The sequence below is a fragment of the Porites lutea genome, chromosome 9 (genome assembly GCF_958299795.1).
Source record: "Porites lutea chromosome 9, jaPorLute2.1, whole genome shotgun sequence".
NCBI classification, from domain to species: Eukaryota; Metazoa; Cnidaria; class Anthozoa; order Scleractinia; family Poritidae; genus Porites; species Porites lutea.
The window spans coordinates 14,289,208-14,308,201 of NC_133209.1; the positions used below are offsets into that span (position 1 = coordinate 14,289,208).

The 18,994-nt window shown below is 39.6% G+C and overlaps 1 protein-coding gene across 1 annotated transcript; it reads left to right on the forward strand.

The window, feature by feature from the left end:
- Positions 1-2,102: 2,102 nt before the first annotated feature.
- Positions 2,103-15,735, forward strand: LOC140947373 (serine--tRNA ligase, cytoplasmic-like). The gene is made up of 10 exons (XM_073396451.1): positions 2,103-2,329; positions 2,418-2,488; positions 3,152-3,235; positions 7,326-7,484; positions 9,430-9,570; positions 10,862-11,017; positions 11,643-11,855; positions 12,554-12,683; positions 13,623-13,780; positions 14,892-15,735. The coding sequence occupies exons 1-10, from the start codon at positions 2,104-2,106 to the stop codon at positions 15,171-15,173; spliced, it is 1,620 nt and encodes a 539-aa protein (XP_073252552.1). The 5' UTR covers position 2,103; the 3' UTR covers positions 15,174-15,735.
- The last annotated feature ends 3,259 nt before the right edge of the window (positions 15,736-18,994 follow it).

Genomic DNA, 18,994 nt, shown 5'->3' on the forward strand with positions numbered 1-18,994 from the left:
AGACAACAGTTGCTCGACCGTAAATAATTTGCTAACGGAGGAATTTGTGACATCGCGCTCCAGTCCAAAGACCCACTTATCTCAAGAAAAGCAAAATGGATTGTATCTGCGCCAAAAGAATTATGACTGACTAACAGGACAATTCTCAGCAGTTAATGCAAAAGTTTAGGCTTAATTCTTTCCTCCAAATTTGCATCTGTGGATCACTTTTTTGCGAGAAAACAATGGCTGGGCCCGGCGTTACAAAACATAGCAGGGAATCATCACACTAGCTGACGGACAAAAACAACCACAAGGACTACAAGTATTTATTCAGATAAACGCATTTCGGAAAAAAAAGCCTTGAAAAACTAGAAATTTGATTAATACTGAGTCATTTAGCCGAAATAAGAACCTTATCGCTCAAAAAAAGTGGCTAAAGAAAACGAATCCTGCCAGAACTACAGACTGCAGGTAGTAGTTAATCATTACGCATGTAACTGACCATCTTCATGGCCTCTAACTGTGAGACAAGCAACCAAAATGAAGATCAACATAGTCAGAGTGTAAAACTCTCCACAGTATAATCTACCCACTACAAAGAGAAGAAAGAAAATCTCTGACGGATGAAAACGCTAAAGTCAAGTTTCACTAGCTTATGATCGTGTTTGGCCTGTCAACACCGAATTTCCTGCTGTTCGATGAAGTACAATAGCAGTGTCATTTCGTTGTTGTGATTGGCTCTTCCTACCGTCGGCGCGCGAAGTCTCCCCTGGGAACAGTTCTAATTATAAATCTACTCGGGAAAGGGTTGACTCCAAGGGCTTGTATGGGAGATGGAGGCTCCATTTGATAGGCTCCTGTCATGATGTAGTTAGACTGCGAGCAGTCTCTCTTTTTCTTCAGATTTAGTGAGAGCAATGCACGCGCGCGGGAGCGGCGAAGCCGCGAGGCGCGCGAAACGAGGGCGGCAGCCCGAGAAGAAAAAAGAGCCTCGTGCCTCTCCCGTCTCGCGCCATCAGTCACGCGCGTGGCCATTTGCGTGTCTCGCGTTTTGCTCACAGAAAAAAGAGAGACTGCTCGAAGTCTATGATGTAGTAATCTCAATAGGTGGGATATTTTTTTTTATAGAACGCTTTGTATGTTGCATGACACACGAAGAAAAGCTGAGCATTCAGTGACCTTGTAGCAGCCATTTCCGCCGTTTTGCACGAGACTTTTGTTCGTAGTAAATACGCTAACAGTGTTTCTCAGTTTTTGTTCGAATTATTTGCTGTATTTATAAAGATTTTGGTCGACAACTTTCGGCGTTTGCGCCGTCCTTCTGTCATTTTTGTGCCTGTGAAATGTCCCCGGGGTGGGGGCATTTGATCACCTGAATGGACCCTAGTGTGGGGCATTTGAACGGCATTTTGGCCCGGGTAGGGGGGAATTTGAACAATAATTTTCAAAAGAGTCAAATGCCCGGGGGTTGCCCGGGGGGATGTTGAAGCTTCGATTTAACCGATACATTAGTCTAGAGTAAAAAAACCTTATTTATTAAGAAATTTTATTTTTTTTTATTTGGCCAAAAAGTGGGGGGCAGAGCCCCCCTTGTGGGATTAGCCCTTAATCCTCTTACTTAGCAACCGCGCTCGACTTATATATCCTGATATATGATTGTACAATAGTTCAGTTGACCTTAGGCCTTGCTCATGTAATCTCCTTTAACAATTAAATTGTATAACCTTGAATATATACTTGGCCTCCACTCTTCCTTTCGCCTCCGATAATCGCACACCCCTGGCCCCTCCCCCTCCGCGGACGTCAAGCTAAAACAGAAATGCGAAAGTTCGCAATGTTTACCACCGCTGTTTGTATTTCTAATTAAACAAGGATGGCCCAAGTGCAAAAGTCTTTAAGTTACCGGGACTTTCGAGAATCAGGCCCCTGGTCTGATAACGGGTGTGGAAAATGGCCGTTTTTTGTGGAGGGGTCAGGATTTTGAGAACCGGGCGGCACAACCCCACCAAAAATTCCCAGGAGTTCCCCGCTAACCCCTACCCGGTGCTGTATACATTTACCCCCTAACATGAGATCCCTGTGCACATTCTCGGCCCAGTTTTTTCTCGACCCAAGTGTAGCATGCGGGTCTTCTGCTTCAGATTGCATCAGCTGAAGTTCTTACCGACAGTCTTTAGGTTTCCAAGGTATTTCTCCGTCTCTCCTCTCAAAATGGTGCTTGATCTGGACTTATACAGGGCTGATAAAGGTGGTATCCCGGAAAAAATCCGAGAAAACCAGAGCAAACGCTACAAGGATACAACACTAGTCGACCAAATTGTTGAAGCAGATACGAAATGGAGAAAGTGTGAGTTAGGACTACAATGTAGAACTTATTTAGTTTGTCTGTGGATGTTAATTTACTTACTGAACCATATAATTTTGCCTTTCATCAGTGAGGTTCTCGGCGGATAACTGGAACAAATTAAAGAATTTATGCAGTAAACAGATTGGCGAAAAAATGAAGGTATTACTTCGCTCTCTTTTCTAGAACTCATTCTCCAAATGGGTTGTATGGGCTATCCACGTGTGAAGTTTAAACTGGTCAATCAAATAGCAGATAGTGATTTCTTCCATCTTTGACAGTTTAAAGCTTCAATGGCCTTATTTGAAACTTGCGTCATCTCACTATGAGGATCAGTGATTATTTGTTGGTAGAATTACATTCATCAGCTGTGGCAGCCACACAAAATAGTTGTTGTTTTTAATGAGTACAATCGTACATGAAGTAGTTTACTAAATGCATTTTTTTCCTTTACAGTGAGAATGCATTGTCTTAATTTTATCCGTTTTGCCTGTCTCTGATTATGTTCAGGTTAATTATTTAATCTTGTTCCAGAAACATCTCCTGACATTGCGTTTTTTGTTTCATGTAAAATGGTGAATTGTACTGATTGTAGGGTGCTAAATCTGGTAATAACTAAGTTTGAAAGGAGGTTATTATCCATTTTCTAAAAACGTATGGGTATTTCAGTCTTTCTTTCCCATTTCACAGATCTTGTAGACTATTTTTCTTCTAATAGCTTGGACTCTCTTGTTTAAAGATTGAACATGTTAGTTGTTTTGGGGTGAGGGGAGGTGTTTTAGCAGACAAGTAGTTATCATTTTCGTTGTTTATTATTGTTTGCAGCGTAAAGAACCAGTTGGTGACAGTGAAGAATTGCCTGAAAATGTGGTCAATGGCTTGGAGGAACTTACCCCAGATATATTACAGGTACAGCCCTCAAGGTGCATATTGCATGCTTCATGTACACTCACGTGAAAAACTGTCTGGACCAGCAGAAAGGGTGCTATAAAACTGATCCCTAGTCTCCCAAGAAAAACATGTCTTTGGCACTTACTGCATGTCTAGCAATTTAAATGTCAACAGTCATGACTGATACTTTACAGGATACCGTAAAATTCCGAAATAAGCCCTGGGGCTCATATTCTTCAAAGGCCCTTTTTGAGGGGCTTATATTTGGGGGGGCTTATCTTTGGAGGGAAATTACTATTTCAAAATCGATTGAGCTAGCCTTATAGTTGGAAGGAAATTTACCTTTTTTGCTTTGTTTTACTTTGTATTTGAGGGCAATTTCCAAGTACAAGCCCCAGTAGGGCTTATATTTGGAGGGGCAATTTAGCAGAGGGTTTTTTTTGTGTTATGAGTTTGGGGGCTTACATTTGGAGGGGCTTATTTTCGGAGTTTTATGGTAGATTCTGTCCTCTCAAATTCCATTGGTAACCTTGAGTTTTTATACTAATATTTGGCAAATTGCAGGCTTGAGGTTCTTAATCTGTGTTGTTTTTTTATACACAGTAGAACCCTAAACCCCATAACTCGAACTAGGTCCAATATCCCTTGGATTTCACCCCGCTTTTCAGACATTTTTTCTTGGTTAACTTGAACTCGGATAAGTCAAATTCCCCACTAACTTGAATGAAATCTCCTTTCCTTTCCCTTTCAGTAGTCAACACTACAGCAATTTGATTATAATTCGTGAAGCTAACAGATCACATTTTATCACTAAAACTGGTTAATCATTTTACCGTTTCTCATGAAATAAGTTATATTCGCTCTGCCCTATACACTGATGTGCTGAAAAATCAGTAACTATCAATTATTTTTACATGGCAAATTAAAGTTTGCAGTCAAACCCAATAACTCTGTATCTTTGTGCTTGATAAAAAGCTAGTCTGAAATGCCAGTTGTCTCCTCCCCCTAACCTGTGGAGGGCGCGGGGAAGAGAGACGTTTGAATTCCGGGCATTACAATGTTATCTTGTGAAAGGTATTTTCTGATTGGCCATTACATTTTCGAAATAGAAAACCTTTTAATTATTGGCTGAACCCACTGAGAAAAAAATCAGGTTTGAAATAGTATTAACAGACTTAACATGACTCATAATAAATTGCTCATGATAGTGTGAAATGTGACCTTAGAATTAGCCTCTCTTCACTAAGTAAAGACTTTACCATAGTAGCAACTGACGAGGAACACTTTCATTCCAATGCACTCCCAGTACAGTCATAGAGACTATTAAGCTAAAACAAAAGTAATTGCCAACAGAGGAACTGTAGGACATTGCTCTCCAGTCCAAAGACTCAGCTGAAAGACTCGCTTCTCTAAAGAAAAACAAAATAGACCGTATGAGTGCCTAAAGAATGATCTTGACAGGCTCACAGTACAATTCTCCTTAGTTAGTGTAGCTCCAGTTCATTTAGCTACAAAGATCTGAGGTTCACTTACCCGTAAGAATTAAACTTAAGAGCTTGGTCTAGCATCAGAACACTGTAGCAGAATATTATCATCACATTTATGAAAAAAAAACTACTTGCTTTCAGCTTTTCAGGTACTTTGGGGAAAACCAACTAAACTAAAATCTTATGTAGTTGCAATAAAAAGCTTAAGACTTCAACAGAGGTTAAAGAAAATCAGTACTAAACTACATCTGCGATCAAATCCTGTCAGAACCACAGGAAATATATGCATGAAACTGTGAGACCAGCTTTATAACCTCTAAATGTTAGACTCAAAGCAGCAAAAGTAAGATTTGTTCAGTTAGAGTTCGGAATACTCCATGTACTGTATAACCTAAGTGAAAGAAAGAAAAAGGGAAAACCTCTGAAGTTCAAGCAAACTCTAAGGTCACATTTGTAACTATCATGAGCTTATGAGTCGTGTTTATCCAGCTGTAAACACTTCATTTTAAACTTGAAAATTTAACCGCCTCTTTTCATTTATTCTGGAGGCAAGCATTATAATGCTTGCAAGTCAGGTATTCCCCCCCCCCCCCCCACGCCCCTCATGGGTTAGTTGGGGGAGACAACTGACATTTCAGACTAATAAAAAGCCAAAATTCTGCAAATTTCAAAATTCGCTTCAATATTCCAAAAATGTAACAAAAAACAACAAAATTTTGTTGTTCTAATTTACATAAATGATACCCTGATGCGGGGGGGACTGTGCACAGCTCCCCCAAAATAACTATAAGGATATGTGCTGCTCAAGGGGATCTTGATTTAGGGTCACCTTCTGATTTAGCTATTTTAGTTGATTAGTAGCCTTGTAACTGAAAAACCCTTAGCCTGTTCCAAGCGTTCAGATAATGGAGAGCGGTGCAGAGTAAAGAAAGCGATGAAAAGTAGAGGGGGACTGGGGAGAGAGGTGCCGGAACGCTTGTAAGAATTTTTAACAAAAGTGTGTTCCGGTATACCAGATCCTGGTATACCCTCTGATTGGTTGATTTTGCCAGTTTTTGTCAACAGTGGAGCGTCTTGGATCACAGCGAGAAATGCGATATGGCCGTTATGACGGACTCTACATGCCGTCACGCAGAATTCAAACTCGCAACAAACACAGCGCTGAGTGACTTTCCAAACGTGGAGGCTAAAAGCGAAGAGCAAAGAAACTGTTTAAAACACGTAGTCGGTAGGATAGATGTCTTAGCAATTTCTCATTGACTGGCTTTGGAAAAATTCTTATTTTCCAGCTTTTTACTCGAATAAAGCGTGCGTTGGAATGAAGGCAGGATAGAATGCCATTTACGATTGTTGTGGTAACTCCGTTGATTACCATCATGGAAGACCAAGTGGAATATTTGAACAAAATCGGAGTAGCGGCGGCAATGATGGGAGAAGATATGGGTGAAACCGTTAAAAGTGGAAGCTGTGAAATTGTTTACTGAAGTGCCAAATCGTGGTTGTCTAATGAATGGACAAAAGGACTTCAAAAAGGAAAGCTTGGAAAGCAAGTTGCAGCTATCGCTATTGACGAGGTCCACTCAATCAGCGAATAGTAAATTTTCCCTTCAATTGTTGTGTATTTTCGTTGCCTGAGTTAACGATCTGTATTGAAACGGCTTTCTATCGAAATGAGCGATATTTGTTTGTCACTTGATTCATAATTTTTTGTCACGTACACGCTGAAATCATGTTTTAAAGCCGTAAATAAATTCATTATACATGAATACTTCTCCCGTCTTCTATTGTCTGAAAGTCTTACATTGGGTTTTTAGTAAGATTATGTAGATATAATATTAATTTTTTGATCTGACAAACTTCGATTTATTCGCAAGAAAAATAATAAATGCATCGGGCTGTAACACCAGTCTTGATTGACAAGACCACCTACAGCTGATGCGGTCTGACTGGGCGGAAGAGTCTATTTAAAACAAATCTAACAGGCGTTCCCTCTCTCACCTCTCCTCCTCCCTCGCTTTTATTTTTTCTCGCTCCTTTTTACTTCGCACCGTTCCCCACTATCTGATAGCCTGGAACAGGCTAAAAAACCCTTTTAGGGAGTTGCAATAAAGTATGTATGTATTGAACACTTTTCCTAGATAAGGATATACAAAACCTTTAGAAGAGGAATTGCTGAGAACAGGTTAAAATTGGCCTTTTTCTTCAGTGGATTCTAAAGGTCATGACTGTAGGTTGGAACTGGTCGACCTATTTTGCTTGTTTTGCTTCATTGTAATAATTATGATTGATGGAAGGAAAAAAAGTAACCTTTCACTATAAACAACAAAATCAAGGCTTCATGACCAGCAGTTCAATTTCCAAGCATTTTAAGTTACAACCTCAGATTACATGGTCTAGTGATAAATTATGCTTTCTTGGAAACTTTTTTTTTTTTTAATTTTGTGCTTTGAGCAGCTTGTAGGTCTGCTAAAACCTGCTAATTGGCTCAGACAACATTCTGAGAAGGTATTGTTAGTTTCCTGTAATCCAGTTGGTTACTTTTGTTTACATGGCCCTCAGGTTACAATAATAATATTGTCACCTTGTAACAACCAAATATTGAATGAATTCTTATCAAACAGGGTCTCACTGTGACTCAAATCAAACATATCCGAACACTGATTGATGGAAATATAGCAAAGTGTAATGAGGAAGTCATACAAGTGGAACAGCTTAGAAATGAGAGGCTATTTGAGGTTGGAAACCTTCTTCATGAGTCTGTTCCTGTCAGCAATGATGAGGTATTTTAGGGCTATGCTAGGAAATGTATAATTGTGCATTAATTTTGTTTGTTTGGAAAGAAGGAAACAGTGTCACCTTGTGTCCTTAAATAAACTTGCAACCTGGGCTAAATAATGAAAGAATTAAGATAGAACAATCTTTATGAAAATACTTTGTTCAAATTTGTTTGGATTGATTTTACAGAGTTTTATTTAGGTAGATTTAGCATGATTTGTCATTCACTGGGTTAAAACTTGAAGAGTTTGAGGTTTTTTACTAATAGAACAAAAAAAAATTAAAAATTAAAAAATTAAAAAAAAATTAAAGGAAAGTAGGGTTTATGTGGCATGGCTAAAGTGGTTGTTGCAGGAGATTGCTCAATTTGCATGCATTGTTTGTACTCAACTCTTAGCAGATGACTGCAGATCTTTTTATGTAACTCCTTGTTTCTACCTTGCTGCACTCAGTCCCAATCTTTTTGGATCAACCTTTGCTTTATGCATGTTAATAATAAATTACATGTAGTTTGCTCACTAGTTTCCTTTGCAGCCGCTCAGGCTAGAGTCACACAATGCTCCCTGGTGCCACGTGGCTGCTTCCTTTCCCAGAATAGAGCCAATCAAACTGCGGCTTTCATTTTCCTGTGGATTCTCACACCAGAAATGCCCTCCAATCACTTTGATCCTTTTATTTGACCAGATGGTGGTGTCTTTAGCAGATTTCTACTCTTTTAGCATGGAAATTTGGTATACAGGCTTTTAATTCACATCAGAAATTAGCAATTGCATAATTAATTGAAAGAAAAAAAATGACATTTTCATTAATTTTGCCAACTGGCTCTGAAAATCTCTTATTTTCAAGCATTTCTGCAAATTATCAACCACACATCATATCGTATCCTGCAAACAACACTTGGAGCTGGACCTAGTGTCAAAACATAGCAGGCAATCTTTACATCCACGGATAAAAAAACTATACGTATGTAGGTATTCTGTTCTAAGCATTTCGGAGAAAACCTAAGAAACTAAAATCTTTAATGAAAGGCTATTTAGCCACAATAAGACTAAAAGCTCAAGGCTTTAAGACAGGTCAAAGAAAATCAGTGCTAAACTGCAACTGAGATCAAATCCTGTCAGAAAAAATCCACAGAAACATAAACCACAGGGACGAAACTGACCAGCTTCATGACCTCTATTAAAATGTCAGTGAGACTCAGAGTGACCAAGGTTAGATTTTCTCAGTCAAATTTTTATCATAAATCTCCATGCACTCCATTACCTACATGCTGGAAAGAAAACAATCAGAGAATGAAAACCCTCTGTTATTTTAATTAGCAAACCATCCAAGGTCATCTTTTACTCTATCTTGAGCTTAAGAGTCATGTTTAGCCTGTCAACATAACTAAACGAGGCGCTCATTGGTCTGAGTAGACTAAACTACAAAACAGTGGGAAAGGAAAGTACATTAGTTTGAAGCAGCCATGTGGGGGCGTGGAGCATTGCATGACTCTGGCCCAAGCAGCTGGGAAGGAAACTGTTTGCTCAGAAGTTAACTCAGAAATCTTATGACAAAACTTGGGCTTGTTGCCCATCTAGAATAGCTCCGTTAATTGTGGGTAACATAGACCTAACTCATTTGACAATTGAATAAACTGTTGCTGTTGCTGTTGCTGTTGATATTAGAGGATAGAAAATGGGATGATCGGTGGCAGATCAGTAGCCTGACTGCTCGCAGGGTAATCTTTAATGTGCCATGTCTTACTCCACTGGTGGAACTACCACTAGGCTAAAGCGTGGTAAGAACACTGGTTGTGATTAGCTAGATCATATCACAGTACTGAATAAAAAGGAAGTTCTTTATTTGTACTCATTGGCATTAAGAATCATTGTTAGAATTTTACTGACATTTTCATGTTTTCTTACGTAATCTTTTCATGACTCTCATAATATGACATTTTTGCTACAGGAGGATAACAGAGTAGAGAGAACTTGGGGTGACAGTTCAGTGAGAAAGAAGTATTCACATGTTGATCTGGCTTACATGGTGGACGGAGTTGATACAGAGCGTGGTGCCAATGTAGCTGGTAGCAGAGGATACTTTCTCAAAGTAAGTTTTACAATAATTATTCTTTTGCCATGAAACTTAATGTAAAAAAAAAAGAACAACATTTTGACCATCCAATGGTCATTGTCAAGTTCAGAAGTAGAAGTTTAGCTTGTGTAATTTGTGAAAGGGTTTATGAGATACTGACTAAAGAACTCTGAAATATTTACATAGAAGCAATGCAAGAAAATTACAGCGTGAATGATAATGGAACGCTAAAACGATGAAAGATATATAAAAGTGAAATAATTAAATAATAATTACTAATAATAAAATTATATTTAAATTTAATTATTGTTAAATATAATTATCATTAAATATTTAATAATTTAAATTTCCCTTTTAAATATCTTTTATCATTTTTATCATTTTAGAGCACTGGAATATTACTGATAAAGTCCAGGGTTCAGGGTTGACATATTCACTGATCAGAACACTGATAGTTTTTCACATTTGTCCTTTGCTGTGATTCTTTTGAATTTGTGATTTTATCAAAAGCAAATATTTGTTGTTTCTGTGATAGTGATAAAAAATTGCCAGCACAAACATGCATGCCTCATACCAGTGAGCATAGTCTTGGCAACTTAGCTAAGGGAATGATTTTCTTGGGGATCACAGGGTTTGATTCACAGTCTCATCATGTCCAATTATTGTCTTGTGGTGATACTTGTATCAGTGGTGGTTAAATAATCATTTAGTTGTGACTTTTCAAATAAAAGATATGGCAGTACATTTTAAAAGTCTGATTCATATTACAGACTGTGAATGAAATCCTGAAGTTTTCAAAGGAAGCTGATGTGAGCAGCACTTGTCTATGATCTGTTTGTGCTGTAGCTTGGGAACAAAATTCTTTGGTGTTGTTACTGGCTTTGTGGAACCTCTGTGTTACAGGGTTCGTACAGGTCATGGAAAGCCTGGAAAGTCACGAAATTTAAGAATTTCATTTTCGAGGCATTGAAAGTCGTGGAATGTAATTATCGGTCCTTGAAAGTCATGCAGATGGCAAAGCAAGGATAATGCAAGATAAAGAGGAGTAGTTAAACAGCATGAACAGCACACATTTTGGTGGATAGCAGAGTTTGTTTCTGTTGAACTGTTCAAGGTAAAAAATATATGCTAAAACAAGTAAAGTTTTGAAAATTTTCGAAAATGACATCTAAACCTAAGGTGGTGGAAAACTAAAAATGTCATGGAAAAAGTCATGGAAAGCTATGAAATTTGAAGAACTTAAAAGAGTAAAAACCATGTGTTACCTCAACACAAAATAATCAGTGTTATTGATTTTTTCCTTTAGGGGCCACTTGTCTTCCTTGAACATGCTCTGATCCAGTTGGCAACACGCATGTTGCACAAGAAAGGATTTGTTCCTCTTTATACGCCATTTTTCATGAGGAAGGAAGCCATGCAAGAAGTTGCTCAGCTTAGTCAGTTTGATGAGGAGTTGTACAAGGTCTGTATCAGATAACTAGAATAATCATTTTGTTTCTGTAGCTAGAGTCTGGCATGTAGGAATGTATGCACTGTCCCCATTACTTTCAAATTTTTGGAAAAAAAATTAGATGTATTCACTTAAGATGCAGTCAACACACTATGAATAAAAATACTGCATTAACCTGCACAGCTGGTCTATAAAACTGCAGTGTGGGTTTGAGACAGGCAAACAACACAGACATGTTTTGCACTTTTGAATGGTATGCATGTATGTTTTTTGTTTTTTTCTTGAAGAACACACTCAAAAGTCCTAGCAGATGTATTTTCTTTGTTACTTGGCCATTGTCATAATTTAAAGGTTTTTTTTTTATAATCAAAGAACATCACTGCCCATCACATATGATTAAATTTAAGGTTCTCAGTGATTAAATTAGAAGCCTATCAATAGTTTATTTTTCTTGTCTTGGATTAGGGTAATGTTTCTGGAACAACAAAAACAACAACAACAACAGGAAATTGGTCAAGTTGAACCAGTAGATTTACCAAAAAAACATGGTTACCTGCACTTACCTTTAGTTATTCCATGGTTAATTCAACTTAATCTTGAGTCCTTTTGTTAAGGGATCAGTACAATGTGCTTTCAGGTGATAGGCAAAGGTGCTGACGAGGCTGGTTATGAAGAAAGATATCTCATTGCTACTAGTGAACAACCAATTGCAGCATTTCATCGTGATGAGTGGTTAGCTGCTAATGAGCTGCCCAAGAAATATGCAGGCTTCTCAACATGTTTCAGACAGGAAGCAGGCTCACATGGACGAGACACTCGTGGTATTTTTAGGGTTCACCAGTTTGAAAAGGTTGGTCAGGTTTTGTGTAATACAGTAGAACCTCTCATAAGCGACCACCCAAAATGCCAAGGCTCAGCTAGCTTTAAAAGGTGGTTATTAGCAAAATGTCCGGGAGTAAATGGGTTTCAGCAGTAACCTACTCTTAGGCCTGGTTCAGACACGAAACTTTTCATGAGCTGAACAGCCTAATTCGAATAAAGGCCAACCCAAATTATAAAGACCGGCTGAATTGATTTAGACGCTGATCTTAATTGCAGCTGAACTAAGATCAAAAGGCGACAAATGCTCATTTTGGTCAAACTGCTTACAAAATACGTTATAATAATTTATGCATTAGGTTCAGTACATGAAAAGTTTGGTGCCTGAATCAAAGCCGTTCCAAAGTCACTCCAAGGGCGAAATTCCTAGCCGGACTAGGTGAAAAGAACGGCTGAGCAGTTCCAAATTGAAACAGGCATCCCTAATTGATTCAGACACCAAACTTTTCACGTTCCTAATTCAATGTATTAGGTTCGGCTCATGAAAAGTTTGGCGTCTAAACCGGGCCTTAGATTCATTTGTATTACTTCCAATGATAGACAATAAATACTAGATTGTTTTTTTAAATTGACACTTGCTGCCAGCTGGTTGCTGCACATTAATGTCTTTAATTCAGCTGCTCCATATTTAAGAGAAATATTTTGTAACTGTGGATTGTCTTCTTATAGATAGAGCAGTTTGTGATCTGTTCTCCTCATGACAACACTTCCTGGCAGCTTTTCCATGAGATGATTGCCAATGCTGAAGAGTTCAACCAAGCACTTGGGCTTCCATACAGAATAGTTAATATTGTGTCTGGTGAGTCACATCAAAGAAATCTTTTATGATCCAGCAAATTAATAAATAAATATATGTGCTCATAGTGATATGTATTTTGGGCAAATCACTTTGTCTTCATCATCCTGTTGTGGGGCTGGTAAGGGGACTAGTAAGCCCTGTTATGGTAAAATTTTGAACCAGTGACATGGCTTTTAAACATTGTCAAAAGACAGATGAAATGCCAGTAAGCGACATGGACATTCACAAATTCAATAGTAAAATACCAACAGGGACATACATACAGACATGGCCTCCTCCTCAATACCCGGGGAGGAGACTTCCATATGAAAGGGGCAGGGATGCTCGTCAGGAATTTTGAATTAAGCCCCTAAAGGAGACCAATTTATGTGTGGCCCAACCTTTTTTTTGACCCCTAAAAGAGATCATTTTAAACGAGTTGAAAATACATAACTTTTTTATATTTCTTCACATGCAACGCCAAAAGAGACCTTTACTGCTAAATATAATGGTGTTTTGAACAGAGCACCCTAAGTGAGACCAAAATCCTAAACTTACACCCCTAAGCCAATAGGGTGATCAAAGGGGGTTAAAGAATGCGGATTTATCAAATAAATGTTAGTCCCTGAAAACTGTAATTTGTTCTTGAAAAATCCTTGGAAAGTTCCTGAAACTTGTTTGTCTGAAGCTGTACCATGTACTAACCCGCATTTCATTACTGCTAATATGTATCCAAAGTGTGGAATTAAGTGTTAATTTTGCGACAATATCTTTAAGGATGATCTGGAATTCTTTATTGGTATAATCTTGGATAAGGGTTGTTATCATTATTGTTCCTGTACCCTCTTTTAAATCATGCTTTTACATCGTATAAGTGTCTATTGTTATTACACTGTTTTGTAGACATTATTAGGAAGTTGATTACATCTATAAATAATGGTGGTTACATTTGACTGACAGGTGAACTCAACAATGCAGCAGCAATGAAGTATGATCTGGAGGCGTGGTTTCCTGGAAGTGGGGCTTTCCGTGAGTTGGTGTCCTGTTCAAATTGCACAGATTACCAAGCGAGGAGACTAAAAGTTCGCTTTGGTCAGACAAAGAAGATGGGAGAGGGGGTATGGCATTAATTTCTTTTCTTTGCTTCCTTGACGATTCCTTCATAAAATAATTAGCATGTTTCTCTCAAATTCCATCTTCCCAGAAACCAATACTATTGTCACTTCAGCTTCAGTTTTTTTGTTTGGTACATTTGTTACCTTTTAGATAATGCTAAAACAGATATCTGTCTTAGTAGCGAAAGGTGTAAATGGCAGGTTGCAGTTTACAGGTTGGAGGTTGCAGGTCCGAATTTCAGACAAGATTACGCAAAAACCTGAAGTGGCTATAAAAGGGCTCACATACCTTTGTAATCCCAGACCACCCCCAAGCCCCTGAAATGATAGAAAAAAAGACTTAACCGTACTTTAAAGACCACCACAGATGAGGTCCCCTAGGTGTTGGCATGAAAAAAAAAACAACAACAACAAAACAAAACGGAAATGTCACGTACAAAAACTCCCAAAAAAACTCCCAGAAGTACCTTAAAAGAGCACCCCGTGAAATTTATATAAACCAACCCATCAATGCCGAGAAGACCGTCATCCGTTGTCTGCGATCGTATTTCGGGATGTGCCCTTTATAGTTCCATTTCAGGGGTTCAGGGAACGCCTAAGAACAAATTCTAGGGCTCGAGAAGGCATAAAAGCACTATTTTGGCCAACCGCGTTCCCAGGGTTCTCTCCTACCCGTCTCTCTCGCTCCGTAGGGACGAGTAGGAAAGAGAACCTGGGAACGAGGTTGTATTTTGGCCCACTTCAAGTTCTTATGGACACTTCCGGTCTCGGTGTGACCTTGTGAAACGCGGATATTGTGATCTGCAACCTGTAACCCACAACCTAAGCTGCGATCAGGTTTTTTTCCTTCTTCGTTTTACAAGAAAGAGAGTATAGGGAGAGCATGATCGCAGAGTACCCGTAACCTGCAAACTGCAATTTACACCCTCCGTCTAAGTAGCTTATGTCGAAAAAATCAGCAGTTTCTTATTTCGGAACAAGATTCATAGCGTTTTGGTTCACAGTGTCAAAAGGATTAGTCGCAGTTTTATTAGGAGTCATCTGTGTTGTTCCGGGCCAAAAACCAACTCAGTTACCCTTTCACTTCGATTTCTTTTCTTTTCCTTTCTTACAGACGGAATATGTTCACATGTTAAACGCTACAATGTGTGCTGTGTCAAGAACCATTTGTGCGCTCCTCGAGAATTACCAAACAGAAGAAGGAATAGCTCTTCCTTCTGTCCTTAAACCACTTCTTCCCGAGGGTTTGGATTTTCTTAAATTTGTCAAATCCGCACCGATTGAGGAAAAACCAGAAGCTAAGAAGCAAAAAAAGAAGACAAAGAACAAACAAGGCGCTCAAAGTGATACATGTTTAGAAGCTAAAATGGAAACTATGGATGTCAGCAAAGAATGAATCAAGACCAGACTCGTACTTGTTAATTGAATCTGTGATCGGTGTGATCCGATACGTTATGAGAATAAATTCGTTGTCGCTGTAGCTTTGATTATAAAAATAGTCGAAGTAAAAAGTTATAAATAGCACTCTATTAAGCCTCTTTAAGCTTTTGAGTAGGAGAAAGGAAACGCGTAATCTTCGTCGCCGAAGCTTGCGCCCTTCTAAAAGGAACTGTTCTCCGCGTTCGCGTGTTTTTCTTCTTTCAGAGCAAAATGACTTGACTGTTTTAGTTCTATAGACAACTGTATTTACCGTGATATGGTATAATTTTCGTGGCTATAAGTATATAGGTAAATATGAGGAGCTAAACGATGAAGTGAACCACGGTGAGAGAGGTAGGAGTCAATTAGAGAATGCGTGCGTACTTTTCGCTTACGTTTGGTGTTGCTTGGCCCGCAACACGGGGCATCGTATCTAGAAATTGTTGTCTTGATCTATCAACTTTCACCAGGACAAACGAATTGTCCCAAGTTTCCGTTTCTCATGAGTAGAAGTCTGAATAAAGTAGCACAGCACTCTCTCAAGTCTTGTTTGACTTTAAAACAAGAAACGCGCGAGACTTTTGTTCTCAGTTATGCGGTTTACTTTACGGTTTATCATATTAATGCATTGAGCAGACTAAACCATTAGTGGAGCCTTGACTTGGAAATCACTACATTAGAGGGTGATGTAGGGTGGCTGCTGAATAGAGGCTCGTCAGAAGTTAGCGGCATAACCTTTAGCCAAAACTTCACTTCACTTTATGGAGCTTCTCACAACTTTCGCACAAAAGATAGCGGCTCAACAAAATATCACGGATATCACTCAACAAAACTACTAGAGTATATCCTAACAAACAAGCAAATTCTCCTCAAAATGTCGTGGTGAGGTTTTGCCAACTTTGCCCAAACAATACTTCTGTTTATACTATGGCGTAAACTTGATAATGCATCGGACTAAGGCGGCGATGTCTGTAATAGCCTATGCCAGGCTCTCAGATAGTATAGTGCGGACGTATTAAAACGAGCAAAGCAAGCGCGACCTTGGAAAGGGGGCGGTGGCGGCGAGAAAAATGGGAGAGAGACGCCCTGTCCCCCCCCAGCTCCCGCGCGTTTTTCGCATTTCTTTTTACTGAACGACTTTTCACCACTATCTCGGAGCCTGGAACAGGCTATGTCTGTAACTGAAACGTCGTTACATTACAGGTCCACAATCTGTCATCACCCATTATGACTATTTTCCTTCAACGTATTTTCAACACAGAGCCAGACTACAGGTGTATCGTATATCGAACGTTAGGTGGCCGCTCTATAGAGGTGGTCAGGATGGCCAAAAGGTGGCCGCGGCCGCTTAATAGTAGCCTGCGAACTGAAGACTTTCTCCTCGCTCATCGCCGCTGAGGGGCGTTTCCCCCTCGCGAAACGTCCCTCTACGGCGATGAGCGAGGAGAAACGTCTGCCGTTCGCAGGCTAGCTTAATAGAGGTGATCGCTTCATGGAGGTTTAACTAACAATTCTATTCTCCTCTTCTCATAGTAGGGACCTGTGTATACCGCTTTCTTCTATTTCAGCATCATGTAACTAATCTTTTGTATGTGGACGTAATCCCAATAATTAGGCTCTAGAATCGATGCCTTTACAAAGGCTTCGCAACGATAGGAAGAGCTGATGTCAACCGTGAAGAAAAGTTATACCCGCGGATGCAATAGGCCACTTCCGAGTTCCTGAAACCGTCAATTTCAACATGAGGTCAAGTGCGCAACCTTTCTTGTGAAAATGAGTTTTATTTGCATGAGAATAAAAAAACATTTTCGTACCAAAAGCTGAGCTAGACTGCGTAACAAGCGTTTCCGTGCTGTTTCAAGAGTCAAAGAGCGCGCGAAAAATGGCTCTCGTTATTTCTCGCGTAGCCAAAACCGAGAATCCCGTTCCCCGGTCTTTCTTTGCTCTGAAACATCACGGAGACGCGTGCTACGCAGGCTAAGGCTGAGCACTTAACCTCGTTTTGATACAGAAGCCCAGGGAAACTCGGAAATAGCCTATTGATAAGTGGCCTGTTTTAACCAATTATTGATCTATTTATTTGTCAAGAAAGCGTTCGATTTTGTACACTTAGCTAACGAAATAACTTGCGATAAGAAATTGTTTGAAATGTGCTACTGAGGTCAGCAAAATCAATGGTTGAAGTCAGGCAAGAGCCCTCCAATTCTCTCTCAGGCCACTTCGTTTCCTATTTTAATCTGGCTCATCTAAATCCCTTCCATTGAAAATGTGCCTTTCGCTTTCCTTGGGAGTGGAATCCAGGAGTCCTCAGGCAGCCGCTGCTTTCATAAGTTTATGATACTAAAACAATTATTGGTTTCGCCTTGCATACGATCGGAGAATTATGCAGATCAAGGAGGTTGTTACTCGCCGAGCCGGATGTGTTCATACGTGCTCGCTCATGTTTTCGTGGGAGGTTTTACAATGAAGTCCCACCATGGTGCACTTGAAGATTCAAAGAATGACAACAGAGGGTAAGACTCAAAGACAGTTCAAAGAGTGTGCCTGATATCAGTACAGTTATTTCAATTAACGTAGCTTGCGAGCAGGCTAACTCGTGCAAGTTCGAGGAACATTTTTGGCGGCGGAGCCGCCATCACACGAGAAGAATGTGCCGAGGAAAAGTGATTTTCCTTGGCTGGCTTGATCCCCGAAGCCTGCTCACAGGCTACAATTAACGTTTCACCTCGTTACCAGGGTTCTCTCCTATTCGTCGCTCCATAGGGACGAGTAGGAGAAAACCCTGGGAACGACGTTGATAATGTTGTATTGACCACTACAGAAAATACTATAACACACCACAATGCTCTTTGTTTGTCATCCCAAAATTTTGCATAAACATTGTTTTCGTTTATCTTGTAGCCTGCGTAACTGGCGGTATTGTGTGGGTTCGAGATTAACGTTTTGGCGGCGGAGCCGTGTTCCAAAAAAAAGGGAGTAGGAACGAGGCGATTGACTATTACAACGATCGACTATATTACAACGTCTCCGCCGCCAAATCTCACTCGACTACTGCACAATACCGCCAGCTACGCAGGCTATTTCTCTTGGGGCCATTTTAACTCTCAAGAGAAACTCAAAACAATGCTTACGCAAAATTTTGGGGTGTCAAACAAAGAGCATTATGGTATGTTATGTTATTTTCTGGAGTGGTCAAGCCTGCGAGACAGACCGCAAAGTCATATGGGTAGCTGTAAATCCCTTACTTCACGGTTGTCAGTGCCTTAGTATGGTATTAAGCTTCACAAACATTTACCTTTGTCGTTTAATGACAGAGGAATATCGCTTCATGGCGGCTAAGTTTAAGATTTTTTTAATGAAATTTCCCGTATTGCTTCGCGGTCTCGTCGTTTAGCCTATCCAATAACATTAATTGAAATAGCTGTGTTCCGTAGCATTTTAGTTCAAGTCCCTGCAGAAGCCTGTCAATCGGTTTAAGTAAAGGCCAACTAAGCTTTAATATGTGTCACGAAAAGTGAGTGATCCACTTCCAGCTGGAATAGGTTTGTTTAACAAATGCAGATTATGTGACGTTCCTGAGCGAAAGGTCTCAGTTTCCAAATCATCAATAGGCTCTTTTTCAAAGCTATTTCTGGTGCACAACCTTTCATGTAAAATAAATAGCATTGAAATTCAAATTTGTAAACTCATTTTCACATGAGTAGTTGTGAACCAGACCACGCGTCACCAATTATGAGTACATACATATAGACTAGTCCCCATTTTTCCTCAGGGATAGTCGAGCGAGCGAAAAGCGAG